We start from the raw sequence: 27,444 nt of genomic DNA on the forward strand, positions 1-27,444 counted from the left end.
ACATTTGAATGTGAGAGAAAGAATGAAAAATAAAATCAAAGTAATTACAAAAAGTCCACTTCACACATTTGGCCGTTTGTTTGTCGACGTACTCGCGCTTTCCGCCCATTCCTCCCACTTTCTCATGCCATCGGTCATGTCCAGCCGAGCCCACCCACCCTTTACTATTGTTGTACGGGAGAGTATTTCGTACACTAGATTTGGCCATTACGTGGGAAATTTGCGCGTGGGATCGTATGGAAGTTTGCTGTTGGCCGGCTCCCGAATCTGGCCTGGCCCAGGTCTGTTTGCTGGCTAGTGAACCCCCTCGCATCCTTCGCGCGTCTCGCGGAGTACTAAGAGTACTGGTCAGCCGTTAGCGGAGCACCCCTGGAGGTTGAATGACGGAAGATTATTCTAGTTGTGTTACAACATAAGATACCACATAATTGCACCCAGCACTATGAGAAAGGGTTTTAGGGGGATTAAAATGCGTGCCTGCGTGGTCTAACGCTGCTCCTGCCGTTTGCCTGCTCGCACCTTTCCCCCCATCGGTTTGCAGTCACGCGATTTAACCTCAGCGGCGGTGCAATCGTCGTTCCACCTTTCACCTAAACATGCGAGACGGCAGGTGGGGCTCCGCCTGGTTTAGCGTTTCCAGCAGCGGAATGGCAGCATGGCCTGGCCTGTTTTCCAAGCAATTGTCAGCACACGCCGATGCCCTATACAACTGGACAGACCTGTAGCAGTGGCAGGCAATAGCAGGCCAGTGGCAGGACCTGGCCAAAGGACACCAGGTGGGGGCGATGGCCAATAAGATCGCCAACTGCCCAATGACGAGCAAACTGGCGTAGGTGATGTAAATGGACTTTGCGCCGTATGACACAGGTCGCCTTCTTTTTCTTGGTCATTTTTTTTTACTTTTGGTGTGTTTTGTTTTGCAAACGAACTTCAGTCTGTTACTGTCCTCGCAGAGCTAAATCTGCGTCTTTCGTTTTCTCCTCATTTGCTCGATCTTCTCCTCTTCCTCTTCTATTCGTCTTTTGTCTTCCTTTCCTCTTTTTTTGTTTTTTCTCTTCAAGCTCATGACTTGCCTCTTATCTCTTGTTTGCCCGACCATTTCCTCTCCACGCCAGCTTCGTCTTACACGAAAAACACGTCTCCCACGCACTCCCTTTCGGCACCCCGTCGGGCCTCGCTTCCGAACCGACAAGGCAGCCTTGGATTTACAGACGTCACAAAACGAAACACAATAAGAATCGACTGTCCTCCACAGAAGGCACCAGTTTCATAGAGCCAAGCAAGCAATCTACAGCTTACTGTTGCTTCACTTTTATCCACCTCTGCCGCCATGTCGCCCACTTACACCATGTCCGCACATCTGTGCAAGCAAATCTACGCATCATGGCGCCAGACACACGATTCCTCCTCCACTTCCTCCTCTTCCTCCCTGTCCTCCTCCTCCACAACCGTCACCTACGACGGCAGCCAACCCGGTGCCGCAAAAAACGACAACCATTTTTACCACATATCCACATCCGCCCTACCCAGCTACAATAAGTTGTATGCCCAACGCTCAGTTTCGCCTCAGAAACGTTCCATGGACAGCGATCGAAGTTCCAACAGCCACGACGAGCGATAGTAGGGGGTGGATGTGTGACGTGTGAGGGACGGGATTTAACCTCGCTTTTCTAAGTTGTATTGCCTGTCCCATAGTGTCGTTTGCTTGCTTTCCTTCACTACCTGGAGATTCCCATCTCATACGGCGTTTGGGTTCTTCTAGCGATGACATACCATTCCATTCCATAGTTCAGTACAGTAGTATCAATGCATGTTCATTAGTCAACAGTCAACATCGTGTAAATTGAAAGCTTTTTAAATAAAATAAAAATAAAAACTGTAGAGAATGATCTTGGACAAACTGCTGTCGTTCGCCAATGCATAAGAAGCATATTCTCGCTGTTCGTAGCCGATGTTTGTGGTGATGCAACGGCGCTGTAGGGACATAAATGTGTTCAAAAGTAATGTGTTCGAGATGAAAAAGGAAGCTAGCAATGCAAATACCTGCAAGCAAGTATGTCGAAATAGTAAAGCACCATCTCTTACGACAGCAGATCGTCCCCGCCACTGTCCTCGGGTGTAATATCCTCCGCCATAGTGCTGCCCTGGATGCGGCGCTTGGCCTCGATCTTGTCTTGCTCCGTAACCTCTGTCTCGTTCTTGGGCATATCCTGTCCCCACTGCGGCTCGTTAGGAGAATGGCCTACCGACATGCCCACCCGGATCAGCGTCTCCAGTGCACCGCTCGAGTTCTCCACAAGGTCGTCGTCAAACTTCATGCGGCCCTCTTCAAACAACAGCACCAGTGTGCTGCCGCCAAACTTGAAATAGCCCAGCTCCTCCGCGCGCTTAACTTGCTCGCCCTCTTTACGAGTAATCACGGTGCTACCCACCATCATCGCGCCCACACAGACAACCATCACACGCCCGTGAGTCTCGCTCTCAATCGGCACAACTACGCGCACGTTCTCGCCGTACACGTCTAGAGCCGATCGGATCGCCATGGGGTTGACTGTGTAGTACTCGCCAGCAATCAATCTCGGCTTGCCCAGAACGCCGTCGACGGGAATGTGAAAGCGGTGGTAGTCTTGCGGTGCCAACCGGAAGATACCGAGTGCGCCATTCTCGTATCGACTGGCCTCTTCTGCAGACACGTCACCCAAAAGGCGTTTGACAGAGAACTCGCGACCTTTGATCCACACTTTGGTAGCCGCATCGACGCGGTTGAACACCACAGATCGGCAGTCTGCTGGGGACACAATAATACGAGGGTTGTTTGGAGCCGAACAGGGCCGTGCGTCCGGCTTCAGAGCCCGATAGAAGAACTCATTGAAGGTCTTAAACTCGTCTAGAGGAAGAAGGACTTCCGACATGTCCAGTTGGTGAAAGTTGATAAATTTTTGAATCTCTTGTTTAGAGATAGGGTCGTCATACTTCCGTCCCTGCTTGACGCTGAGGCCCTTGAGAAGTTTGCGGACTGCATAGGCCAGGGTTAGTATACAGCTTACGTGCATAGCAAATATAAATATACAACTTTAAAAAAAAAAAAAAAAAAAAAAAAAAAAAAAAAAAAAAAAAAAAAACAAAAAAGATGCGGGAGTGGGCCCGTCAGTACAACTTACTTCGCTTGTTCTCCATGTTGTTCGATCGCAGGCCTTTGTAAAGAAGTCGAATGCCGAGGCGCACGTACACACTCATCTTCTCCTCGTTAATCTGGCCCGTTATACGGTCCTGGACAAGGATATTCGCCGAGTTGGCTCCAATCTTGTAACCACCGTACGAAATCTTCGTGATCACCTTGGAGTACCACTTGCGCTGTGCCTGGCTGGAGGTGACAAACCCGCCCATGACCAAGTTGTTCACCTGCCGCCAGTCTTGGCTCGCACAGGTGGCAATGTGGGTGATGATGTCGGTATCCTTGCGCTTGTTGAGACGCGGCTGGTGGCAGATTGGGCACTCACGAATTTCCACAACATGCTCCTCGCCACCACGTTCATCGAGGTCCTCACGGCCCAGCATCTCGGCATCATATGAATTCTGGGCAGGGATCTCTGGGCTACCTGACGCGCTTGTCAAAGATGCCGTGGGGGCGTCGGCTTCGGGAACGTTTGCTGACTGCCCTGAAATAGCAAGAGACACGGCGGGCTTGACCTTCTCGACGACGCTGTCAGGGAGCGCATCCTTGATTTTGTCCGTAACTGACACCGACTGCTGAGGCTTCGGTTTCGCGTCAAGTTGATCCTCCAGGCAAATAACAGTCTCATCAATGGTCAAATCGGCCCAATCATCGTCGCTACCGCTGCCACTGCCAGGTGTCTTCTTAAAGCGTTGGAAGAAGCTGTCAATGGTAGATTCCCGCAGCGTCGACCCAAGTGTATCAAGCATCGTGCTCAGCTCCACCTTGCTGATCTTGCCACTCTCGTCGGTATCGTACTGCTTCAACATGGCACGCCAAAATTGCTGACGCAGGGCCGGGTAGGGCATGTACTTCGCCCGGATAAACAGTTGCGGGTTGTGCTTGTCCTCCCACTTTTCCAGGTTCTTCATCTTTAGTGGTAGTGTGAATGTTGTGAAGCCTGGTTCATCACTGTCTACAGCACCCGACTCGCCCATTGATGATGTCGGTGAGCTGCCACTACAAGTGTTCCCTTCAGCGGTCAGTAAACCGCCTCCGCTAATCTGCTTTGTGAGGCCAGGTGACGCCATCGGGTCAGAAACAGCGACTTCCGACGGGGTTGTCACCTGGGGCGTGTCTGTGATGTCGCCTTGCGGACCCGACGGGTCAGACACGCCAGAAACTTCGGGGGCCTGGTACTCGAGTGCAGTTGCTCCACTGCTCATCGCAGAGGCGGAAGGAGTCTTTGTCGGGGTTGGGCGTGACATTTTGGTCAGGCTTTGTGACGAAGACGATCGGGACAGACCGAGGCGCTTGAAGCGTCCACGCTGGGCAAGTGGGACATACTCGGGCGGCTCGCGGAGGTCGTATAGCCCGGTCTCGGGGTCGGCCTTGGGAGCGCGGTCAATGAACTCTTTGAGCGGCAACGATGCAGATGCGATGAAGTCGTTCCCTGAGTACTTGTCGCGGTCAATGACGGTGAAGGAGAAGGAGTAGGTTTGCTCGTGGGCCAAGACTTGGTAGATCATCTTCTCGTTAAAGACCGGGTTGAGGTTGTGGTTGATGGTCTTTGTACGGAAAGTCTTGCGGCCAAGCGACGTGACAACAAACGGATCCATGTCAAATGTGGTCTTGATTAAATTAGACTCAGGTGGCAGGTCGGTGATATTCTTGATCTCAAGGAAGACAATTCCCAGGACGTCACCGCCACCGTTGATGAATTCGTAGGGGTTCTCGCGTCGCTTTTTCTTGAGTCCTTTAATTCGTAGCCGGCGCTTCCGCTTTTCTACCGTCTCTGGCTTGGACGGATCTTCGTCCTCCAATGCGGGCTCGTCGTCGTACGCGTCCTCGTCTTCATAGTCGTCGGTATTGCTAGTTTTCTGGGTGAGGGCAGGGGTAGATGTCGGGGCTGGGTTGGAAGATCCGCGTCGCGCACCCAACTTGGGTAGTCCAAGGCCGGGAACGCGGGGTTGTGCCCGCGGGGGGACATCCTCTGGGTCGGGGGTTGTCGCGCGCACAAAAGAATTGAATTTCTCCATGACCTGCTGGCTAGAGGCAGATCGGTCCGTGATATCAAAGAGCGTGAATTGCAAGAGGACCTCGCCTGAGACCACGCCCGTCTTACGACCTGGTCGCTTACTCTTGAGAGGGTACCAGCGAGGCTCTTGCTCAGTCTTGTCGTTGACGAATATCTCCTCTAGGGCCAGGTCGAATTCGCCTAGATAATCCTTTCCAAAGCGGTCCTTGTCCCAGCAACAAACGTCGAGGATCAGGCTGGAGACGCCGTTGACGGGCAGCTGGCAGATCTCGTTCCATTCTGGGTTAAGGGTCTTGGACACCGAATGCGTGGCATGTTTCGCATCGCCTAGCGAGAGGACGAGGTACTAGACAGTCAGAATGTTAGTTGACGAGTCAACATGAGCATTTTATGAGCGCGGTGAAACGTACTGGGTCCGATGTGCCTCCCCGGTCTTTTGCGGCCAGATTGCGGGCCTTGATGATGACCACATGAACATGCAGGCCCGTGTCTCGGTTGAAAGCCGGGTCGCCTTTGCCGCCACGCTGAGGGCTGGCACTACGGCTGTTGGCAGTCGAGCTGGTGGTCGAATTGCCTGACGAGGGCTTGAGGCGGTTGGGGATGATGCGCACCATGGCGAAGCTTGCTCAATGGCTCCGGCTTGCGCAGCGAGCCACACAGAAGGTTAATGGTTGGGTACAGGACAAGATGAGCAATAGAAACAAGAAGCAGTGCGGTCCAGAATCGAGGGGAACAGAAGCAGCCAGGACAAGGAATCTGGGTGGGTCTGCGGGGTTAGAGAGGCTGAAAGACAGGAGCACCACGACGCACGGCGGTGAAAGACGTAGAAGCTCTTTCAATTCAATCCGTTCGTTGGGGTCCGTCACGAAGCTTGGTTCTGGAAGACAGAATGTGAATATGACGGTGCTGGAGCTTAAAAGGTAACGATCGAGCTCCAGTTGAAGAAAGAAGAAGTGAAAAATTGAGGGTTAAGAGGACGAGAGATCGAGGAGCAGCGCAAGGAATCGAAGTGCCAATTGAGGAGAGCTGCTGTGCGTCCTTTTGTCGCTCTGCCTTGAGAAATGCCAGGAGGCGTTTTGGCAGGGTGTGGACAAGGCAGACCTTGTTTTGTCGAGCGAGTCGCGCAGCAGTTCGTGGTAAACGGACGACGGAGAAGAGGTCCGAAAATACTTCGTTGATGCGCCGTAGATAGGATTGTTTGGAAGCTGTTGACACAATACACATGAACAAGCACTGGGCCGTAAGGAAAAGACTGGGGGGGCTACATCGGGATCAGCGGCAACGTCATACTTATATGGTAAGTGCGAAGTATACAACGTACGACAAGTGCAGGAGCGGGACAGCTAGGCCAGGGCAGGCACGCAATTTGACATTTGGAATGGGGCTAGAGGAACAGGACAAACACGCCGGGCCTCCCAAAAGTGGAAGGAGCAAACCGCGCCTTGTGAAACAAATACGGAGCTCGGCGAGGAAAGAGGAATCAACGGGGCGATGAACAAAGTGATATACACACCATTGCAGTACGGAAGGAGCGGCTGAATTGGCCAGAGCGGGGGGGATCGAGTGGCGAGTGGAATACGGCGAGCTGTGCGAGCCAAACGTGTGCGTGTAACCTGAATGATGTAGCAGGATGAGTTGTCAAGTGGAAGGTACAAAGCAGGCGATTCAGATATTACTCTGTACATAGAGCTCAGGCGTGCAAGATGGTGTCTGAAAACCGGCCGGAAGAAGCAACTGAAACCTTTCAAACCGGTCTTGGCTGTAGATGGCCGCAGAAATGAAAGAACCGGCACCTGCGGGACACAACCATCCAGCATCGATCCAAGGCAAATCACGGCAAGCATGGGGTAAAACAAGAAACAATGAATGGGGTCGTGGAGCAAAGCTAAGATGTGGTTGCGAAGGCCAATTGTCTGGCTCCATGATCAGTAGGCCCGAAAAAGATGGTGTTAACCGTGCCTTCCGCAGCAGTGGCATATACTAACAACGTAATCTGCGTTGGGGAAGCGACGTATGAGAAAGCGGCAACGACACGAAATGGAGGGGCTGAAGAAACCCTTTTGCTACTATCGCCTGGCTTAGGCCCAAAATCCATACGAACTCCAACCTGGGGACTCTTTAGGTAGGCTCTAAAAGGGCCGGCTGGCCAGACCAATTTAGGTCACGCAAAAACGAAGCAAGACGTTGGCCACACGCCAACACCAATAGAGGACACGAAATAAGTGCAAGTCACTTGTCGCCCCAAATAACAGCATGTCTCAGCTCGTAACGCAGTTGGGGACGACAAGATCACGCTGAAGGATGAGTAAGATGCATGGCCATGGACAGAAAGATGAATGGTGCACTACTGCCTGGAGGAGGTATGTGTTCCGTTCAAATGTATGGATATGCTGTTTCGATAGCAAAATAAAATTAGACGCGTGAACCTCTCAAGCCGTGTTCACGTTGATAACATTGCTTCATTTGCTACCCTATCCGTGCCCACTTGTCTTCTGTGGTATTTCCTTTGCATCCATCCTTGTGTTGCCGTCGTTGCACAGTCCCTCGTTTGGTGTTTATCCACGCGTATGGTCCTGTATCATTACCCTCGAAGCTGCTTTCGTGTAACTAGTTTGCGTGTTCCTGCATCTACAAAGCCCACCGATCTTATGCGGACACCTTGGCCTGGTACTTCATCGCGGCCTTGTCGAACAGACTGCTTTTCTGCTCCAGGTCGGCCAGCAGGGGATGCTGCGCGTTGATGTTCTGGAGGTTGCTGGTCGTCTCGGTCGTGTCCTTGCCAGTCAGGACAGCGAGAACAAGAAGGTTAGCAACGGCATCGGCGGATTCAGGGGCGGCCTTCACCGCCTGCTCCAGTGCCGCCTGTGCCTCCTCTGTGCGACCAAGGTGCAGTTCAGATACGGCCTGGGCCACGAGTGTACGGGCCGACGAGGAGGCCGGTGCCTGGGCCAGTTCTTCGAAGACGTAAAAGGCCTGCTGGTAACGTTCGCCGCCGAGGCGCAGGCCGACCCATGACTCAGCAAGGTTGACGAGCAGCGAGTCCTGCGCCCACCTCCGGGCAGCGACGACTTCTTTGAGGGCCAGGTCGTTGCGGTTCTGCTGCAGATGAATCTGCACAATCAGTGCAACAGCGTCAACTGTTATTACATGACGTTAGTCGGTCGTCAGATCGGCGGGTACAATGAGGGCTTGCCAATAGCGAAAAGAAAGAATACGTACGGTTGCTATCGTGCTGGGAGAGAAGGGCAAGGGCTTCTTCCGACTTGCCAGCCGCCTGAAGTACAGTGCCGCCGACAATCTGGACTGTAGAATCATCGCCGGCTGTCTCGGCCAGCTTGGTGATTGTGGCAACAGCCCCGTCGGAGCGGCCTGAACGCTGCTCGGCCAGTGCGCCGACGGCCTGCAGGGCCGGTTCAGACGCATTCTTCACATCAGCGAGCACAGCCTTGGCCTCACCCAGCTCTACGCGTGCCCGCAGCTGCAGAACACGTGCAGCCAACTCATTCTCGGGAGACAATGACTCGGTGCTGTAGTCGGCCACCTCCTGGAACTGGCCCTGATGGAAGTGGTTGTGGATGTTGATCAGCTCACCTTCCGCCGAGTAGGGATCCATTTCGGTGGGATATGTGTTCTATTTCGACTTTAGAGGGTTCGGTTAGGGACCTTCGGTCGGTACGCGCGGGGGTTCGATGGGAAAATTGTCGCGCGGGTATCGTCGTCGAGTGAGGTGATGCTAGTAGCTATTTTTCGTGGCATTTCAGGAGGTCTACTTCGTACATTCGTTAGTAGATCTGGCTTTCCTCGCCAGCCCACTTGTCCTATCGGCGCCAGTTACAGTGTATATACACTGTGTGTATGTATGATCCTTGGCAATATTCAATATTTCGCACTGTATAGCCTATTATCAGACGTGGCATTACAACAGACTCTACAAGCACGTAAATTGAACATCTTATACTGAAAAGTAGTGTACCGCAAAATTAAAATTGTATGGAAAAATACAAGGGATAAAACTTTTTTTTTAACATATGGGCAATTTTTAATGAAAAATGAGCTTGAGGACGATAATAGAACACAAAACAGTCAAATAAAACAGACAATAATAATAAACCAACCTAAAGATGAGCCCGATATCCATGATAACAAAATCACAACATAAACAAGACAACCAGGAACCAATTTTTACTCCAGTACAAACGGCCCAGACACGCCCTCAAACGGTGTCACAGTACCACCGAGCGACTTCGAGTCGCCGTAGTAGTGGAGACGGTAGGTGCCAGGAGTGGCCCAGTCCTCCGTCTCCCAGACTAGTTCGACCTCGCTTGTAGCCATCAGTTCGCTAATACGCCGCCAGCGGTAGACCAGCGACCAGTCCCGATCGTCCCGCACAGTGATCCAGGCACCTCCGGCTTCGAGTTGCCTCTCGACGGCTGCAAATGTTTGCTCCAGCCGCAGGTTGTTCCGTGGGTTGGCGCCAACAAATGTTGCGGCGACCCAGGAACCCCGGCGGTAGGTTGCATCGACATCCTTTGTGACATCGCCAAACTTCTTGAATAGTGACGGCCCGTCCCGAATCACACCGGTGATAAACGACAGTGAGCGGTTGCTGTTGTCGGGCGGAAACGAATCAAGGTCGTCGTCGAGTGGTGGCAGATCCCCGGGTCGTATCGAGGCCGCCAGATAGGACAGGTGTTCGAGCGTCACGTTGATGTATGCAGCCAGCGTATGAGGACCATAGAGCGTCGAAGCGCCCTCATATCGTTGGATGGCATATTCTTCTTCGGTTGTGATATAGTGTGTATAGCTGTTGGCAGGGCCACCCAAGACCACGACCGGGGAGGTAGACGCCACAGCTTCTTGGTCTCTAGAAGGCCCATCGTCCAGTGTAGGGTACGCAGCAGCGACGGCCTCTTTCCAGCGTCGGCCGGCCATGGTTGTTGCTTCTCCAGGGCTAACCACGATGACAAGGTTGCCGGCACGCAATACTTGAATATCCACCACATTGGGCGTCCATCGATAAGGCCTGCTAAGCTCACCAACGTCCAATAAAATTGGTTTGGCGCCATGGCACGCCCTTTGTTCTTTTGACGGGTTCTTGAGAAAGCGCGAGACGGCACGCCAGATCGGCGACGTGTTGGAGGGGTCTGAGTCGTGCTGGGTAAAGTTCACGGCGCCAGGACCGTCAGAGGTGCCCGCCGCAAAGGAGTAACCAAGTGCCGCGGGACACGTCTGTGCAGTTGTACCGTTGGGTAGCGTGAAAGTGAAGTCGGCCATGTTGTGGAAGGTATGGAACGACTTGACCCAAGACCCGCGAATAGGTTGCGCTGTGGATGACCGGTATGCCGTCCAGGCCGCCTCAAACTGGCGGCGGCCGATTTCGAAACATGAGGCAGTACCCGTGTTATCCTCACGGAAGAAGGGGCCGCGGGCATGGCAGGACTGGGCTTTGCCGTTGCTGCAGGTGCTGTTTTCGTAGCTACATGGCAAACCGGAGTCGTCTTCGCACCAGGCGCCCAGGACGTTGGGACTTGTGTCGCCGACATTGGCCTGAGAAAAGCCAGCGACGAATTGATGGTCACTTGCAGCCTTGCCGGCATCGCGCACGCCATTCTCAAACAAGTAGGCAGCAACGCCCTTGTTGTCGCCGGAGACGAGAGTGTTGTTGCCCAGCATGGACGTGCCGTGCGTCGGGAACCAGGTCAGCACGCCAATATCCTTTTTGTCCGAGGCACGCTGGAAGCGGACCAGTGTCAAATCCTTGTCAACGGATCCGTCATCTTTGTCCGCAGTACCAGATTTGTTGTATCGCGCACGCTCGTCTTCTGGGTTGGACATGTAGGCAAAGTGACTGCGGTTGATATTGCCATCCTTGACCTTGGCCGAGGATGTACTCAGATACCCCGGTTGAAGGCCCTCGTGGGCACGTTGGATCGACCGCGTGGCCCCGTCGACAATGGCATCGAAGCCTTGGCGGTCAAAGCCCTTGCTGGTAATCTGCGGCAGCAGGTAGTTAAGCCATCCACCGGGGCCCGAGTGTGAGTGCGTGCCTGTAACGGCGATATTGTGGTGGCCATAGAGCGCAGCATACTCGGTGCCGAGCTTGCGAAGGCTGTTGATAATGCCGTAGCGGACAGCAGTGTCGCCCGACTGTGTATCAAGAACCAGGTAGACGAATCGGTCGGCCGCACGCTCCGGATCGGCGTCACCGATAATGAATGCGCGCGAATAGAGCCGCTGTCGAAGACCAGTACCTACTTGCTTGGGATCAGCATATCCCATCAGGTTGATCTCGACGACGGGGCCGGTGATGTCAGCCTTGCCGACTCCTAGCAAGAAGAGATCACCCACATCGGAGCTCACGTCGTTCGTCACGGGTCTGTTTGCAGTGGTGCACGAGCCTATCCAGTGGTTTGTCCATTCTAGCCAGGCCAAGGACGAGAGCTTCAGAGGCTGGAAGGCAAAAACAGAGAGCCCAAGCAGCATCAAGACGGCTACCATAACAGCCAGCAGCCGACGACGTCTGGAAATCGCCAGTGCTGAAGGCGAGATAGAAGAGCTTGGCTGCTGGTCTCCATCTCCCTCATCTCGACGTGTCTTTTCCATTTGACGATCGTGCTCTTCTAGAGAAGCCCGCCAAGGTTCCCTGTCCAGAAGTCGTGCATTCGGGCCGTAGTCATCGTGGTCGTTGACGGAGTCGCTTCCTAGCGACATTTTGGGAGATTGAGTGCCAATTGCAGTGTCGCAGGAGTGTTAATCATTCAGACTTTGGAGGAACAAAGTGGTTGCATCGCATCTGGTGGATTTTGTTTGAACTGTGAGGCGATGCTGCGAAACCAGCTGGCGGCTTCCTCGGTGTGTTTTCGTTTAGAACTTGACCACCTGCCGTCACCTGCGTCATAGTTTCGTCTTTTGTTTTGGGGCAAGAGCTGTTGAGGCAGAGGTTATCTTACAGTGTCTGCAGGAGCTACGGTAGCTTTAAAGCCTCCACTAATTTGCGTCTCATGTGGGCTTGAACCGATCCGGGAAGGCGCTGGAAGGACGAAGGCCTGGCCTTGCCAGGGTCCGACGGTGCTGTTAGCGGGCTCCGAACGGCATGGGAGTGGGGAGACAGCGGAACCTATTGGGCACGTCATTTCCCACACAAAGTTACAGCAGGGGGAAAATACTTTGTCAACCGAATTGCGCATTAACCCGTGTGAAGCCGATTCAGATTTGTCACGATATCTTCAAACCCAACACAACAACGCATTTCAAGATGGTGGTACGGACCAGCACCCAGCATCTCAAGGCCGTTGTATCAGTATTTTTACTAACCGAACAGCGCCACGCCGACGCGTCCAACTTCGACGACGGCCTCAGCAAAGAGGAGGCCTATGAGCAGGTCTTGCTTCAGGCTGAAGGTCTGTTTGACGGCCAACGCAACTGGGTAGGTTCAACCTCTTCTTGTCTTACTGGATGCAGCGCCACTGACAGTTTAATCTCAATAGGTCTGGTAGGGCATCACCATGTATCTTGAACACTAACTATCATCACGAACTCTACTGACAGAGACACACAGCAATTTGGCCAATACTGCGTCGCTGCTATGGCATGCGTTCAAGTCTTTAGGTGGGCCCAGTAACCAGGTCAACTGGTCCGGCTTCTATCTGATCGATACCGCACGCAAGGAACGGGACGAGCTGATTCTGGGCCCCTTCCACGGCAAGGTTGCCTGCCAGACCATCGCTCTGGGTCGCGGTGTTTGCGGCACCTCGGCCGCCGAGAAGAAGACCGTGCTGGTTAAAGACGTCGAGGCATTCCCCGGCCATATCGCTTGCGACAGTGAAAGCCGCAGTGAGATTGTGGTGCCGATTGTCGTGGGCAGCAACGAGTCACGTAAATTGGTGGGCATCATCGACATTGACTGTGCCGTGCTCAACGGTTTCGACGAAGTCGACCAGGCCTACCTCGAGAAGCTCGCAGCACTACTCGCAAATAGCTGCGACTGGCCATAAGGGAGAAGGCCTGAAAGCAGAGTGAGTAGGAAACATTATTTTATGGCATCCACGATAGATATCAATATCTAATAGACTAAAGTACATAAGAAGTGTGCGGTAGTGCGAAGAGAGAAGAAAGAGAAGATCAAAAATAGAAAAGAAAACATCAAAAGAGTTTATGAGGACAAAGGGATAAGATACAGGTCTGGGACAACCGCTGCCATTTAATACTCTCCAAAGTTGTCGTCCATCCGTCTCCAGCCGGCATTTTGCCGTGGACGCTGCGGCCGTCCATCACCCACCAGCCGTAGACCAAGTGCACGCTCATCGCCCAGCCGCATTTTGGCCATCCGCGAGACGTTGCTGCCTGCTCCGACCGGCATATCCAGGGTTGGCCCAGACCTTCCGGTATTCCTTCCGGGATTGTGTGTTCCAACATCGAGAGGTCGAGGCACAAGAGACGGAGACATATATGGCGGCTGGACCCCGCGGGCCAGATCGTCACCTTGGGCCCTTGGTGATGGGGTCCGGGGTGGGGGTTGAGGTCGGAGTTGAGGTTGGTGATGGGGCTGTATTTGGAATTGCGGCAATGGCTGGCGTGATGGTTGAGGGCTCAGGTGAGGTTCTTGATAAGTGCTTATTGGGGCGGAATAGCCACCATGCTGTGCGTCCGGTGGCGTATGAGACAAATCTTGCCTCGAAGTGAATCGACGAGATGGATATAGTCCATCGTCTGTCGCTCTTGGTGAGAGGTTGTCTTCACCGTCCTCGGCAAATTCAGTCACAATACTGTCCCGACTTGTCAATGGCGGCTGAAATACGGAAGGCAAGTTGCGTTCCGGTTGAACTGGCTGGGCCTCCACGAGTCGCGTCGATAGTGACGTTTTCTCTGTGTATTTTTTCTGTTGGGGATAGCCACTGTACAGATGGTCTTCGTCCGGCGGGATTCCGTAATATGATGGATATGGCACAGGGCGGGATATAGTGGCTACCGGCTCCTCTGGAAAATGTCTATCAGGGGCAATGTTTTGTGGAGGTGGACGTATGAGAAGGGATGGGGGAACGCTGCTTTGTGTCGGAGATATATTTTTTGTAGTCTGAACGGGATCCTGATTGTCCTTGGGTGGCCTATTTTTCACTTGGCCGTTGATCGTCCCTGGTGTTAGATTTCGATTGTACCTCGCAACTGGCACCCGAGATGCATCATTGACCGATCTCTCCAGAGTTGGCCTTGTTAAAAGTATTTGAGGAGGGCTTTTTGGTGGAGGATTCGGGCGGTTCTCTGCGTCCTGGTTATTCTGCGTATCCCGCGGCGCTGTCCGGCTATTCATGTACTTTTCTTGCCACAAAGGACCTGTGCTGTTCGAGGGGTGCGTCGGTCCTTGTAGGTTCACGGGAGCAGATATCTGGAGCTCGTGTCCCGTTCCCGGCCGAACCCGTTTTTGAAGTCCTTCTTCGTCGCCTCCATGGCCACCACCCTCACCGCCATCGCCAGTCAATCGAGGAACAAGCATTAGGCGACGACGGCGAAGAAAGCGTAGATAGATGGATAGTGCAATGGCAAAAAAAAGTGCAGTGGCCGTTCCGACAGATATTCCAACAATCTGCGCAACGCTCAGGCTTCTGACACCATTACTTCGCTGCGTCTGGTCTGATGTCGCACTTGTTTGCGCGGATGATGTTTTCGATGCCGGTTTACTGCTTGTTGTAGGAGGCGAGGTCACCATGGCCGTGCTTGAACGGGGCGGGGCAGTTAACAAGCGAGACTCTGTGGACAGAGTAGCACTGCTCGTCAATGTGGTTGGCGTTCGAGTTGATGTAGAGGCGGTTGGCTTTGAGGTAGTTCGGGTTGCTATGTGACTCGCGGTGCTTCCTTCCGTGCTCCCTTTCGTATTTCCAACGACTGTCGTCGTTACAGTTTTGGTGGACTGGGACGGGATCACCAGCGAGGCCAAGATGGTTGCGTGCGTTTCTAGGGCCGCGCTGCTGTGGCCAGAACACATAGAATATGCCTTCTTTGACACAGTCACTGAAGCATATCGTACGTTAGGGGGAGGTTGACGGCTAAGAGCAATAAAGCGTATCCTAACTCACATGAGACATCGGTGCCGGTGCAGCGTCCGGTGCTGTCCTCGGACGCGATGCAGGCCAACGCACCCTCGCCCACGGTAAATCCGTTGGTCCCCGCGTGTTCACACAAACATTGAAACGTCGGGTCCTTGCCGCAGATTCCCAGTGGAAAGTTGTTGTTGACAAACGTCGAGAAGCAGGCTGATGCACATGATGGGACAAAGGCGACAATCTCGCTGGGTAGGTCGATGACATTGGCGGCGGCGGGCCTTGCCGGGACCACAAAGGACAAGATCGAGAAAAACAACACCGGTGTGGTCGTATCACGAGACAGAAATGGCATCTTGTGAAGATCTGGCCATACGACCAAAACTTCCGCCAGTCCTGGGAGAGGCGTACCTGGGTTGGCATCTGTCTGCGGATGTTTTTGGCGTTTATGGCATTCTCTCTGTACAAATGCAGGCGATGGGCATGGTGTAAAGAAGGCCGTGCCGTGTTTCGGGGAAACAGTCGCCTTGTTGCTCCAAAATGAATATCGTCGTCGAAGAGGGAGGCAGAGAGAAGTAAACTGTCGAGATGAAGGCAGATAAGGCCTCAATGGCCCCGAGTGAAACGGGATTCGACTTGGAGGTCAAAGTGGCGATACAAGAGGCAACCAGGTATGTCAGACTTGAACAGGCCAAGGCCACAATGGCCCAAGGCTGTGAAGCATGCAGCAAGCTGCCAACCTCATCTCGTTCCCAAAACAAGATTATCGGCCCCGTTTTCCGTCACCGTTTCGCATACTGCAGAAGTATGAAGGGGCTCTTCTAGCCGCCGGCGTCCTCGGCCTTGACTGGTCCCATAGCTTCATGGCTTCATGGCTTCATGGCTTCACGACGTCATGGCTTCGCGGTCGTCGTACGCCCTCTCTTACAGCCATGCAGACCATGGCTCTCAAGACGGACACGTCGCTTATTGGGCGGCGCAACTCAAATAGCGGAACGTTTTGGGTTGTTTTGGTCGTTTTGGACGGTTACTGCTATTCCAGGCGCTGATTTGCATGGATGCGATACCGAGATTGCGTTGCCTGCCAACCTTCCTGTGATGCTTGTCCGCCTGTCGTTGCCAGGCGAGACGCTGTCGTAGGTCCGGCACGGCCAGATGCGGCCAAATCAAACCTTCATCTCAGGAGCAAAATTGCGGGAATCTGCGCGCCTCGAGATGGTCGACAAATGAGGTGTCGTTTCTGGTACTTGGCTGGGGAAGGCTTGGCCACACACAGCCCCTGGTTTCTGTTTGGAAGCAAGCCCAGCGTCTAAAATCCTCCGGCACCCCACGTCAGCGGTTCGAGGCAAGTACGTACCAGACTACCCGTTTTGGTTGCGCGAAAAGAAGTTTTCAACTACATGAACTTCCCTGCATCTGGTGAATCGCCTCCTCTCACAATCGTTGCTTACAATAATCAGCGTCAAGGTAATAGGAAAACAGAATCGTTGCTGTCGACCTAACAAATACTGTCGTAGCTCAACATCGTTCCTGCGTAATGTCTGCATTATATGATTTACATGTTTGCAAATCGTAATCGTCGGCCTTCCATTCCCCTTTAGCATGGTTGTCGGCTACTTGAAATCATGGTATCTTTGAACATATCCTCGTCCTTGTGCCTCCTATTTTCCTATTGTCTCATCTTCAGCTACCCCGTTCTATTCCGGTATTACACTACCTCGCATTTTCTCGAGCCGGTTATGTCCTCCAGCCATTCACTGGGGTTAGCTTGACCAGCTCTGTCGCCTCCATCGGACAGTGCTTCCTTGCCAGATGCACATTAGCTAGCGCGACATGAGCAACCCGGACGGGTACGTCATAAAAGTCCCTGCCCTGATTTGGTTAACAAGGCGTTCTGTCTCAGAAGGGGTTCAGCAGAAATGTAACAAAACATACTAAGGTCCCTGCGCGGCGGAAGCAGCAGCTTCGGCAGATGTGGGCTTGTACTCGGGTTGGGCACGAGCCGACTTCAGAATGTGGCGAATCTTCTTCTCTGTTTCCTCCCAGTCGTCAGGACTCAGCTGGATTAAGTCAATGCCGTAGTGGTTGGCAATGTCCGCCAGCGCCGTGAAGCTCTTCCGGTCGTGCACGAAACTGATACTGACGCCGACACGGCCGAAGCGACCCGTCCGGCCAATGCGATGCAGGTACGTCTCAGCATCCGGCTCACGGTCGCCCATTCCCTTCATCGGGATGTCGTAGTTAATCACCATCGACACACTCGACACGTCAATGCCACGCGCCAACACGTTTGTGGTAATAAGCACCTTGGACTTGCCCGTGCGGAAGTCGTTGAGCAGCGTATCACGGCTCTCGCCCTCGTACGCGCCATGCAGCGCAGCAATGCGGTGGCCATCGGCTTCCATGCGTTGCTGGATCTCGTTGGCACTCTGGCGCGTCTTGACAAAGATGACCGACGAGCCGATCGTCATCAGGCCGTACAGCTTACACAGCACATCGTACTTCTCCGTCTCAGAGGGGCAGTCCATGTACATCTGTGAGATACCCCGCACAGTCAGCTCCTGCTGGCGCAGGCGCATCTGGTTGGCGTTCGGTGCAAACTTCTCCGCATAGCGCATAACTTTTTCGGGGAAAGTGGCCGAGAACAGCAACACCTGGATGGAACGCGGAAGTTTCTCACGAACGCGCACGCACTGCTCGCCGAGCCCCTGCTGGTCAAGCATGTTGTCCGCCTCGTCAATAACAAGGAGCTTCAGCTGCGACACATCCAGCTGCTTGCGCCGCATGAGGTCCATGACGGTCCCAGGCGTGCCCACGACGACATTGGCCTGCACAGCGGCACCGCGTTCCACAGCGCCAGGAATCGCAGCAGCCACATTCAGGCCCTCGCAGAACTGACCAATCTGGTTAATCACCGACTCTATCTGCCGGGCGAGCTCACGGCTGGGCGCCAGAGCCAGGGCTTGCGGCGTCGTCGGCTGGCTGAAATCAACACGTGACAGTAGTGTAACGACAAAAGCGGCCGTCTTGCCCGTACCCGATTGCGACTGGGCAATCATGTTGCATGGCGGGTCTGCGAGGAGAAGCGGCAGAGCGCGTTCCTGAATCTTGGACGGTTTCTTGAAATTGAGGGCGAACAGGCCGTCGATAATGGACTTCTTCAGTCCCAGCTCCTCAAAGGATGAGACAGACGACAGCGGGTTGTCAGTCAGCGAACCCAGTTCGCTGAGCTTGACTTCGACGTCGTAGGTAGACTCAATGAGGCCAGGACCAGCGGTGTCGACGGGAGTATCCTCGACCGGGGCGGCTGCAGCAGGCGTGTCTGCCGCGGCGCCGTCCGGCCTGGTAATGCGGCTTGCCAGGTCCGCCATTATGTTGTGGTATGTGTGAAAGGGCGTGAAAGGGAGGTGTCGATACAGATGTTGGCGTCGCCGCTGCGTTAAACTGACAGTTGTCAGCAGAGATCAGGAAACAATACAAGTACGAAGAAAAGTCGTGGCAAACAAAAAGAGAGAAAAAGCGAAAGAAAGATAGAAAAAGAAAGCAAGAGAGGACAAAATGGGCGACAGGTGGCCAACAAAAGCGATACACGGCGCACACGGTACGTACCAGCGTCAAAGGGAAATAGGTGAGCAAGAGTTTCTTGTTGAGAAGGCACTCAAGGCTTGCGGAAAGGAAGCGCAGCGTACGAATGCGGGATGTTGACGGTGCTCCAAACAAAGGTTGCAAAACAAAGACTACAAAAGCAAATTGACAGCACAAACACCATGGGCAAAAAGGTGGGGTGCGAAACAGAGAGCTTCGGGACAGCAGTTAAGAGCTTGTGGAGGCGGTAGGGAGCGGCAGAATAGCGCCTGTTCGGGACGTGGTACACGAAAGGAACATACGTCGAGACACTACACCGAGGGGTTAAGAGGTGGAGGCTGGCCAGGCTGCTCGGGCCGCTAAAAAGACCACTAACGACCACCAATGACTGACATACAGGCAGCTTTACAGCCAACTTTCCAGCAAACGACCGGGGGGGGGGGGGGGGCATGTTCCCCGCGCCATGGCTGACTGGAAATATCGCATTGAGCACTGCGCCTTCCCAATGGAGCACTCGGCGACGTACTCCTCCGAAAACGACTGCGAACACGACTGCGCGGCGAAAGGAAGGCAACTCTACCTCTACCCAGTCCCCGTCTTTGCTGCCACGACTACAACCACACTCGGACTTCGCATCTTGCGTTTCGCGAATTTCGACGGTTGCAAAGACCTTTGCACACTGACGACAACCGTCCTCTGAATGTTGTGCGAGCCGGCTGCGTCACTGACCTCCGAGCCTCACGTGTGCCGCCGGAGCAATCCCTGACCACCACCATGGAGAGTCCGCCGACGTTCGGCGCTGAGCTGAAGGTATGTTGGACGGATTGGATGACCGGATCGGACGACCAGATTGGACGGCATATGCGTCTTGCGGCCTGGCCAGTTCTTCTTTTGGTGCCGTTTTCAATGCTAATCCCTTTTCTTCCGGACAGGATGGCTTTAAGCCTGCCAACGCCTGGGTCTCGAACGGCATTGCATGGCTCGACGACATCCAGCAGTTTTACCGCGAGCGGAGCGCCATTGAGAAGGATTACAGTGCCAAGCTCAAGGTTCTGGCCAAAAAGTATTTTGAAAAGAAAACACGAAAGTCGTCGGTGCTGAGCGTCGGCGAAACACCAGCCATGACGCCCGGCTCTCTCGAAAGTGCGTCTCTTACGACCTGGACAACGCAGCTCACAACACTCGAAGCACGGGCCGACGAGCACGACACGTACGGAAACGATCTGATTAACAAGGTCGCCGCGCCGCTACAGACGCTTGGTGTGCGGTTCGAGGAGCTGCGCAAGCGCCACGCTGACTTTGCCGAGAAGGTCGAGCGGGAACGCGACGCCTCGTACGCTGACCTACGCAAGGTCAAGACCAAGTACGACGCAGTGTGCCAGGAGGTCGAGAGCAAGCGCAAGAAGACCGAGACGGGCTTCGGCCAGGCCAAAGCACAGTCGGCCTACCAACAGCAAATCGCCGAAATGAACAATGTCAAGAACTCGTATCTCATCGCCATCAACGTCACGAACAAGCAGAAAGAACGCTACTACCACGACTACGTACCAGAGCTGCTCGATTCGCTGCAGGACCTTGCCGAATTCCGCACACTACGGCTGAATGACCTGTGGACGGTTGCGTCCCGGCTGGAGTCCAGCATGCTCCAGCAGAGCACGGCGATTATCGACCGCCAGACCCAAGAAATTGCACGTAACTTGCCACAGCTCGACTCCATGATGTACATGCGGCACAACGTGGGCGGTTGGCAAGAGCCCCCGGACAAGGTGTTCGAGCCGAGCCCAGTATGGCACGACGACGGCTCCATGGTCGTGGACGAGATGGCCAAGATCTTCTTACGGAATGTGCTCAACAAGTCCAAGGGCCAGCTGGGGGACCTGCGGCGCGAAGTCGACAAGAAACGGCGCGAGGTCGAGGCCATTCAGAAGCTGAAGCAGCAGATCCGCGACGGCACCGAGAAGCGAGACGAAGTCGTGGTGGTCGGCCAGATGTTTGCTGCGCAGGAGGACCTGCACCAGGTCGAGCGCAAGCGCATCACAGCCGAGGTTGAGACGTCAACAATCACAGCTGTCGTGGGCGACGTCACGGTGGGGGCACGCAACCACAACTTCAAGTCGCAAACGTTTAAAATTCCGACCAACTGCGATCTCTGCGGCGAGCGCATATGGGGTCTGTCTGCCAAAGGCTTCGACTGCCGTGACTGCGGCTACACCTGCCACAGCAAGTGTGAGATGAAGGTGCCGGCCGAGTGTCCCGGCGAGCAGAACAAGGAGGAGCGCAAGAAGCTGAAGCAGGAGCGGCAAGAAGCGGCCAATTCCATGCTGAAGCCAGGCGACGGCGTCGGAGCGACAGGCTCCGCATCGACCAGCGCCTCTGAGCTGCCGAAACTCAGCCGGTCCAACACGATGAACTCGCTCAGCTCCGGATACGCCACGAGCGCGCATCGCTCCATATCAGGGGCACGGTCGCCAACAGCAGGTGACGATGGCAGCGGCCCAGCCGAACTGCCCGCCAACTCACGCAGTGGTCCACCACCGACAGGTGCGCCTCGCAGAGTCCTGGCGCCACCGCCAGCAGCGTACATTAATGAGCTGCCCGGGAGTGTGCCCGAGGCACCAGCAGGCAGCGGCAGCCAGTCCAAAGGGAAAATGCTGTATGCGTTCGAGGCCAACGGCGATGGTGAGCTGACGGTGGGCGAGGGCATTGATGTGGTGGTCATCGAACCAGATAGTGGCTCTGGCTGGACCAAGGTCCGCGCGGGCTACAAGGAGGGCCTGGTACCAGCGTCGTACGTCGAGGTCGTACCAGCCTCCGCCGCTCCGCCGGCGGCCATGGCGCCGCAAAACACTGGCCAGTCAACGTACTCCAACAGCGGCTCATCAATCAGCACCAACAACACGGTCAACGCGGGCAGCAGGAAAAAGGGGCCGGCCGTGGCACCCCGGCGCGGAGCCAAGAAGCTCAAGTACGTGGAGGCCCTATATGCATACTCTGCCCAGAACGATGCTGAGCACAACATGGTCGAGGGCGAGCGGTTTGTACTGATCAAGGACGACCCTGGCGATGGCTGGGTAGAGGTAGAAAAGGGAGGCGTGACCAAGAGCGTTCCGGCCAGCTATGTCCAGGCGGTGTAAGAATCCTCATTGCTTGTCTTTGCAACACGTCTTTTGTGTCTTCTTTTTCGTTCTGTCTTTCCTTTCGTCTGTTTTTTTTTTTTTTTTTTTTTTTTGTATTAGCATCTGCGGTCGGTGCATTTTCAATGGTCTTTAATTTTACTTTTGTTTTTTCCTGTTCGTCTGCTTCGATTGATTGCGTTCTCTTATTTTTTCCCCTTTCTTCTATTCTGGATCCTGCATAGAACCGAAGGAGTCTTCGGAGTGTCGTCTTGTCAGGTGTGAGATGAGAACATTCAAAAGCGAGGGCGTCAGGGCGAGGCGCAGTCATGTCAGGGTTTCCCATCTCGGATATGGAGCGTCTTTGTTTGGGCACTACTTTGTGGGGTGCCGCTTAGACAATTGACAGCATTGACGAAGAATCAGCTGAATCAGCCAAACAGTGCAACGGTGTGCAGAATGGGTCCAGGATGGGTCAAACGTGATTAAGACCTTAAGAACACCGGCGTGAGTGCGGCGTTCTTACGATATAGGAAACAGCGCCCGGTAACAAAGGATGATGTACGGAACACACAACGCACGTGTGTATTAGCATTCAAAGTACAGCATACGACATGCATATCCACCGGATCATCCTAATAAGGAAGAAGTAAACCATACGACGGTAGACCGGGAAGGCACGACCAGGGCTATCTCGACGTATCAGAAACCTTCTCTCTCGACTCAATGACATGCAACTGGCATCGACAAAGAAGGCCATTTACGATATAGTGATCAAGAGCGGTGCGGTCAACAAGACAACTTCACAACAAGGTCACCAAATCTAAGTCTTGATACGAACAAAATTACAGGCCATCTATTTCGTAATTACAACAAACTCCGTACATACTCGCCGTACTCAATGCGCCAACTGCAAACATGAAACGATAGGCACAGATCGGCCCAGCAGATCAAAGCATGTGCGGGCCTTTTGCAAAGGTGTGCGCACCAAGAGCGGAGCTGGCGGGAGGAAGGGTCATCCGTGCCTCGCATGATTGGACGCATGGGACTCACTCCGCACGCTAGAATCAAGCCAAACAGATAGTCACAGGTTTCTTACTGCGGCAAGCCCTTTCGAGCCCCCGAGCCCCCCGAGCCCCCCTTGGCCCACCTCTCTCTGTCTTGACTTGCGAGATAATGCTAAACAAGCTTACTGCTCTGTTTCACGGTGCTGTTTCCTCCCTAAACACGTCGCAGGACCGCCTAACACGGCTCTATTTGCATGCAAAGTGCTCCGTAATAGTAAGTGTCAGGTAAAAACATGTACGATACACGACATTCATTGTAATCTTACAAATGCACAAATTTCTGGGCCTGTCGTCACATTGTTGCGACCCTTGAATGTCACACCCACAAATCATCAGTGCTCCCTGAATATCGCGATACTGGAGATGCCGATCATGTTCTCGGCGGCCCATACCAAATCCACAGAAACGAGTCGTGGTTTGAGATGCCCCGAGGCCCCATCGCAGCAGGACCAGAAATAGAAAATGGGTCCCTGGGCCTTAGCGCAGGATCGCCCAACAGGCCTGGCTCGCCTGGCACATCTTGGTACACCTTCTCGCACCAGGAACAGGAACGCGCACTGACAGCCATAGTCAGCAACGACCACCCAAACCCAGTTTGCAATTACTCTGTGCTCTGTCTCGTCCGTACGCGGTACGCATATGCAAATTCACAACTGTGTGGACCTGGGACATACGAAACTTGTAGCGTTGACAACGTCACATTGCGTCGCGTGACAATTGTCCTATTCATAGTAGCGATTACAAAAACAATCGCCGTTATGCAGAATGTTCGACCGTGGCGTCTAGTGATGACGGCTTCAACCTCAGCATATGTGGACATCGTTGCCTTCGTACTCTATCTAATCGTATTGCTCTGCATTCCATAGTGTTGCAAGTCCGGGCTGCGTCAAGCAAGGAGGACGCCCCGACGTGTGCTCTTTCCTGGCATTGTCTCCCCAAATCGTTCCTTCCCTTTTACGCGCGACATCACACGTTGAGTGCGCTACGTCCACACCTCCTTTTGTTCCCTCGCCCCTCCCCTCTTCCTTGTCGGCCTTCCCACCTTTCCACCACTTCCGCCCTTCATGGGTCTCTCCCTTGTTAGTGGCCCTTCTTTCCCGTCTGAATAACAGATTGCTTGGTACACTATTTGCCGGGCTTCCTTCCAAGATTTGCCCTGCTTTTCTGGGCTCCTGCCCCTTAGCTGCCCTCTTCTTGGCACGGCCCTTGTCGCTTCTTCCATCATTCCACACATGTTGCCGTTTTGGGACTCTTCTTTTGTTCTGTCTTTCTTTTCTACCCAGTGCCTTCCCTTTTTCCTTCCCATTTGCTCTTTTGTTATTTTCTTCCCTTTTTCCATCGACAACCCTCGTTCCTCTACTCCTTCTCTTCCTTCATTCACCATCTTCGACTTCGTCTTCTTCGTCTCTCGCTAACACTTGCCTTCGGCCCAGTATCACTCTTTTATTTCTGGTCCCTTGTTTTTATTTCTTCGTTCCTTTTCTCTCATTCCGAGGCGACTTCTCTTTTTTGAACCCACGCGTCTTATTGCCTATTGTGCGAGACGACACTGGAATTTGACCCGGTCTTTTAACCAAACGCGGTCGTGGCATTCTTTCTTGTCTCGCCATCTTAATATCTTGGTCGACTTCGCGTACTTCGTGTTTCGTTGACTCTTCTCCCCTCTTCACACCCTCTGTCGTTCAACTTTACTTTTCTTTTGTCCTCCGAACCTCTCACCAAACTTCACAATGCGCTCGTTCTCACTCACCTCGGTGGCTGTCGCTGCCCTGTCGGCCGTGTCCGGCGTCAACGCCAAACCGTCTAGAACTCTCCCCGAGCTGGCCAACCGTGCGGCTTCACTCCCCACGGTCACGGCCTCTGGCAACGGTAATGCTTCGTCCGCGTCTCTTGACCCCTCCACGCACTTCTTACTGACCTCCATCTAGCGTTCTGGGCTGGTAAGACGCGTTTCTACATCCGTGGTATTGATTACCAGCCTGGTGGCTCGTCTGACTCCAAGGACCCCCTCGCCGATTCCGACATCTGCAACCGTGACATTGCTGAGTTCAAGAAGCTGGGTGTCAATACCGTCCGTGTGTACATCACCGACAACTCCAAGAACCACGACGCCTGCATGAACGCCCTGGCGGATGCTGGCATCTACGCCATTCTCGATGTCAACAATCCCCTGTACTCAATCAACAGTGCCGATCCTGCGCCTTCTTACAACGCCAAGTACCTGCAGAGCGTCTTTGCCACCGTCGACGAGTTCATCAAGTACTCCAACACGCTGGCTTTCTTTTCTGGCAACGAGGTTATTAACTCCACCGCTGCCTCCACCCTCTCTGCACCGTTTGTCAAGGCTGTCACCCGCGACATCCGTCAGTACATTACCGAGCGTGGCTACCGCAAGGTCCCTGTTGGCTACTCGGCCGCCGATGTGTCGCAGAACCGCATGCAACTGGCAGACTACATGAACTGCGGCACTGACGACGAGCGCAGCGATTTCTTCGCCTTCAACGACTACTCGTGGTGCAACACCGACTTCACCGTGTCCGGCTGGGACCAGAAGGTCAAGAACTTCACTGGTTACGGTCTTCCCATCTTCCTCTCCGAGTACGGCTGCATAACCAACGGCCGTGACTTTGGCGAGGTTGCCGCTCTGATGAACAAGGAGATGACTGGTGTCTACTCGGGTGGTCTCATGTACGAGTACGCTCTGGAGGTCAACAAGTTCGGTATTGCCTCGATTGATGGCTCCAGCGTCAGCGAGCTGCCGCAGTTTACCAAATTCGCCAGCGCCCTGAGTGCGAACCCGGCCCCTACTGGCGATGGCGGCTTCACGTCAACGACAAACACCCAGGCCTGCCCCACCAAGGACGCCGACTGGCTGGTCGACTCGACCCTGCTGCCTGCTATTCCCGAAGACGCAAAGGCGTACATGAAGAGCGGCGCCGGCACCGGGCCCGGCTTGACGGGCAGCGGCTCGCAGAATGCAGGCTCCACCAGCGTCAGCATGGCCGCGCCCGGCTCTGGTTCGAGCACCGCGTCGCCCACCTCCAGCAAGAACGCCGGCCCTGCCACTGTTGGCCCCATGGACAAGAGCCCGGTCATCGTCTCAGCTATCGTTTTCTTTTTCTCCCTTGCCGGTGCTCTGGTTTTGTAAACGCAGGGTCATCGGAATGGGGTTGCGTTAACAAATATGTTGACTAGAGTAATATATGTGATGTGTACGGGTTTTGATTATGTGTGTTGTCCAAGGACACACAGGCACGGTTTATTGTGCCAGGAAACGGTTTTTCTGTTCTTTACTACTGTCTTTTGTTTTCCCTTCTTTTTCTATCCTTTTATGGTTTATTGAGTGTTTGAAAGCCATTGTTACCACATCGGCACAAAAGTGGCGATTAATGCTTGTACTTTGTTAGTCGAAAGTGGTTACTTAGAAGAAACCCGTTAGTGAGTATTCTACGTTTTTACAGCTTTTTTATGAAACTTGATTACGGAAATATCGCTCTGTTTAAAGGTCAAGCAGGTCAACTCGTGGTCGCCTCTTTAGAGACTTCTACGTTGGCACTGCGTTTGCATGTTTGTGTGTGTCTTTATTGTCTTTTCTTCTGAACGAAGAGGAAACAAGATTGAGTATATGCGCCGATCACTTTCTTGTTACTTATTTTAATTCTATGCAAAAATTTGATAGTATCGCTGTTATTAACAAAGCATTATTTTTATTATTTTATTGTTTTACTATTTTATTATGACTACACACACACACTATATATATATAAAAAGACGTAAAACAGAAACAATTGACAAATATCAAATAACCATGCTTTCATGTACATCGTATTCTGGCAAAATTGATTTCCGGAGCCCAAAAATAACATTACATGTACTCAATAATACGAAACAAATGCGGTCCCACACACCACCGGCCACACCTGCATCCTTTGCAACAACTATACATTGCAGTAAACTTGTATCACCTAGTTTTGTGTTTGTCACATCTTACAAGTACGACGTGATCGATCGGGGGACCAGGTAGATATGGTTCACCGAAGACGAGGAAAAAATGTGCCAACCAACAGCTGACTGAATACGCTGGTATAATTAATGCGCAAATGGATGATGTCATATCGTCTGAGTCGAGACTATACCGCCATGGTCCAAATCCATTTTATTTGTTTGGGCAGTTGTAATTTTGCGATGCGTGTGATTGTGTGTTGTTCCGCCAGCCATGCGAGAGAGGGTAAACAAGACGCTCCACTGAGAATATAGGTGAAAATAAGAAAAGTTAAAAGGAACAAAACAAGATAAGGGGGTATATATACACCAAAAACCCGATTCTAGGCCGATTTTGTCGTGAAAAAAAGGAACATGGCAAGGACACGTAAATCGGCGGTATAGAGAAAATGCCCCTATCCCAAGCTGCGATGGCGCCCAACTTTTTTTTGACACCGCCTAGCCATCTACA

General features: G+C 53.3%; 8 protein-coding genes across 8 annotated transcripts; 3 read left to right on the top strand and 5 right to left on the bottom strand.

Moving 5' to 3' along the window:
- Positions 1–2,081: 2,081 nt before the first annotated feature.
- On the bottom strand, positions 2,082–5,806 carry SPBR_06428 (phosphatidylserine decarboxylase; the record flags this gene model as incomplete). The annotated part of the gene is made up of 3 exons (XM_040764684.1): positions 2,082–3,016; positions 3,162–5,538; positions 5,603–5,806. The coding sequence occupies 3 exons, from the start codon at positions 5,804–5,806 to the stop codon at positions 2,082–2,084; spliced, it is 3,516 nt and encodes a 1,171-aa protein (XP_040616007.1).
- A 2,032-nt stretch (positions 5,807–7,838) lies between these two features.
- Positions 7,839–8,805, bottom strand: SPBR_07623 (uncharacterized protein; the record flags this gene model as incomplete). The annotated part of the gene is made up of 2 exons (XM_040765877.1): positions 7,839–8,329; positions 8,412–8,805. 2 exons carry the CDS (start codon positions 8,803–8,805, stop codon positions 7,839–7,841), a joined length of 885 nt encoding a protein of 294 aa, XP_040616008.1.
- Positions 8,806–9,374: 569 nt separating this feature from the next.
- SPBR_06652 (uncharacterized protein) lies at positions 9,375–11,903 on the bottom strand (the record flags this gene model as incomplete). Its single annotated transcript, XM_040764908.1, has 1 exon — positions 9,375–11,903. The coding sequence occupies one exon, from the start codon at positions 11,901–11,903 to the stop codon at positions 9,375–9,377; it is 2,529 nt and encodes an 842-aa protein (XP_040616009.1).
- A 544-nt stretch (positions 11,904–12,447) lies between these two features.
- Positions 12,448–13,186, top strand: SPBR_07799 (GAF domain-containing protein; the record flags this gene model as incomplete). The annotated part of the gene is made up of 2 exons (XM_040766053.1): positions 12,448–12,618; positions 12,818–13,186. The coding sequence occupies 2 exons, from the start codon at positions 12,448–12,450 to the stop codon at positions 13,184–13,186; spliced, it is 540 nt and encodes a 179-aa protein (XP_040616010.1).
- Positions 13,187–14,863: 1,677 nt separating this feature from the next.
- Positions 14,864–15,581, bottom strand: SPBR_07821 (uncharacterized protein; the record flags this gene model as incomplete). The annotated part of the gene is made up of 2 exons (XM_040766075.1): positions 14,864–15,096; positions 15,263–15,581. The coding sequence occupies 2 exons, from the start codon at positions 15,579–15,581 to the stop codon at positions 14,864–14,866; spliced, it is 552 nt and encodes a 183-aa protein (XP_040616011.1).
- A 1,579-nt stretch (positions 15,582–17,160) lies between these two features.
- On the bottom strand, positions 17,161–18,597 carry SPBR_07223 (uncharacterized protein; the record flags this gene model as incomplete). Its single annotated transcript, XM_040765477.1, has 1 exon — positions 17,161–18,597. The coding sequence occupies one exon, from the start codon at positions 18,595–18,597 to the stop codon at positions 17,161–17,163; it is 1,437 nt and encodes a 478-aa protein (XP_040616012.1).
- A 988-nt stretch (positions 18,598–19,585) lies between these two features.
- SPBR_06710 (uncharacterized protein) lies at positions 19,586–21,945 on the top strand (the record flags this gene model as incomplete). The annotated part of the gene is made up of 2 exons (XM_040764966.1): positions 19,586–19,621; positions 19,744–21,945. 2 exons carry the CDS (start codon positions 19,586–19,588, stop codon positions 21,943–21,945), a joined length of 2,238 nt encoding a protein of 745 aa, XP_040616013.1.
- A 2,776-nt stretch (positions 21,946–24,721) lies between these two features.
- SPBR_07245 (uncharacterized protein) lies at positions 24,722–26,139 on the top strand (the record flags this gene model as incomplete). The annotated part of the gene is made up of 2 exons (XM_040765499.1): positions 24,722–24,860; positions 24,920–26,139. 2 exons carry the CDS (start codon positions 24,722–24,724, stop codon positions 26,137–26,139), a joined length of 1,359 nt encoding a protein of 452 aa, XP_040616014.1.
- Between the last annotated feature and the right edge of the window lie 1,305 nt (positions 26,140–27,444).

This window comes from Sporothrix brasiliensis, assembly GCF_000820605.1.
Source record: "Sporothrix brasiliensis 5110 chromosome Unknown Cont20, whole genome shotgun sequence".
Classification (NCBI taxonomy): domain Eukaryota; kingdom Fungi; phylum Ascomycota; class Sordariomycetes; order Ophiostomatales; family Ophiostomataceae; genus Sporothrix; species Sporothrix brasiliensis.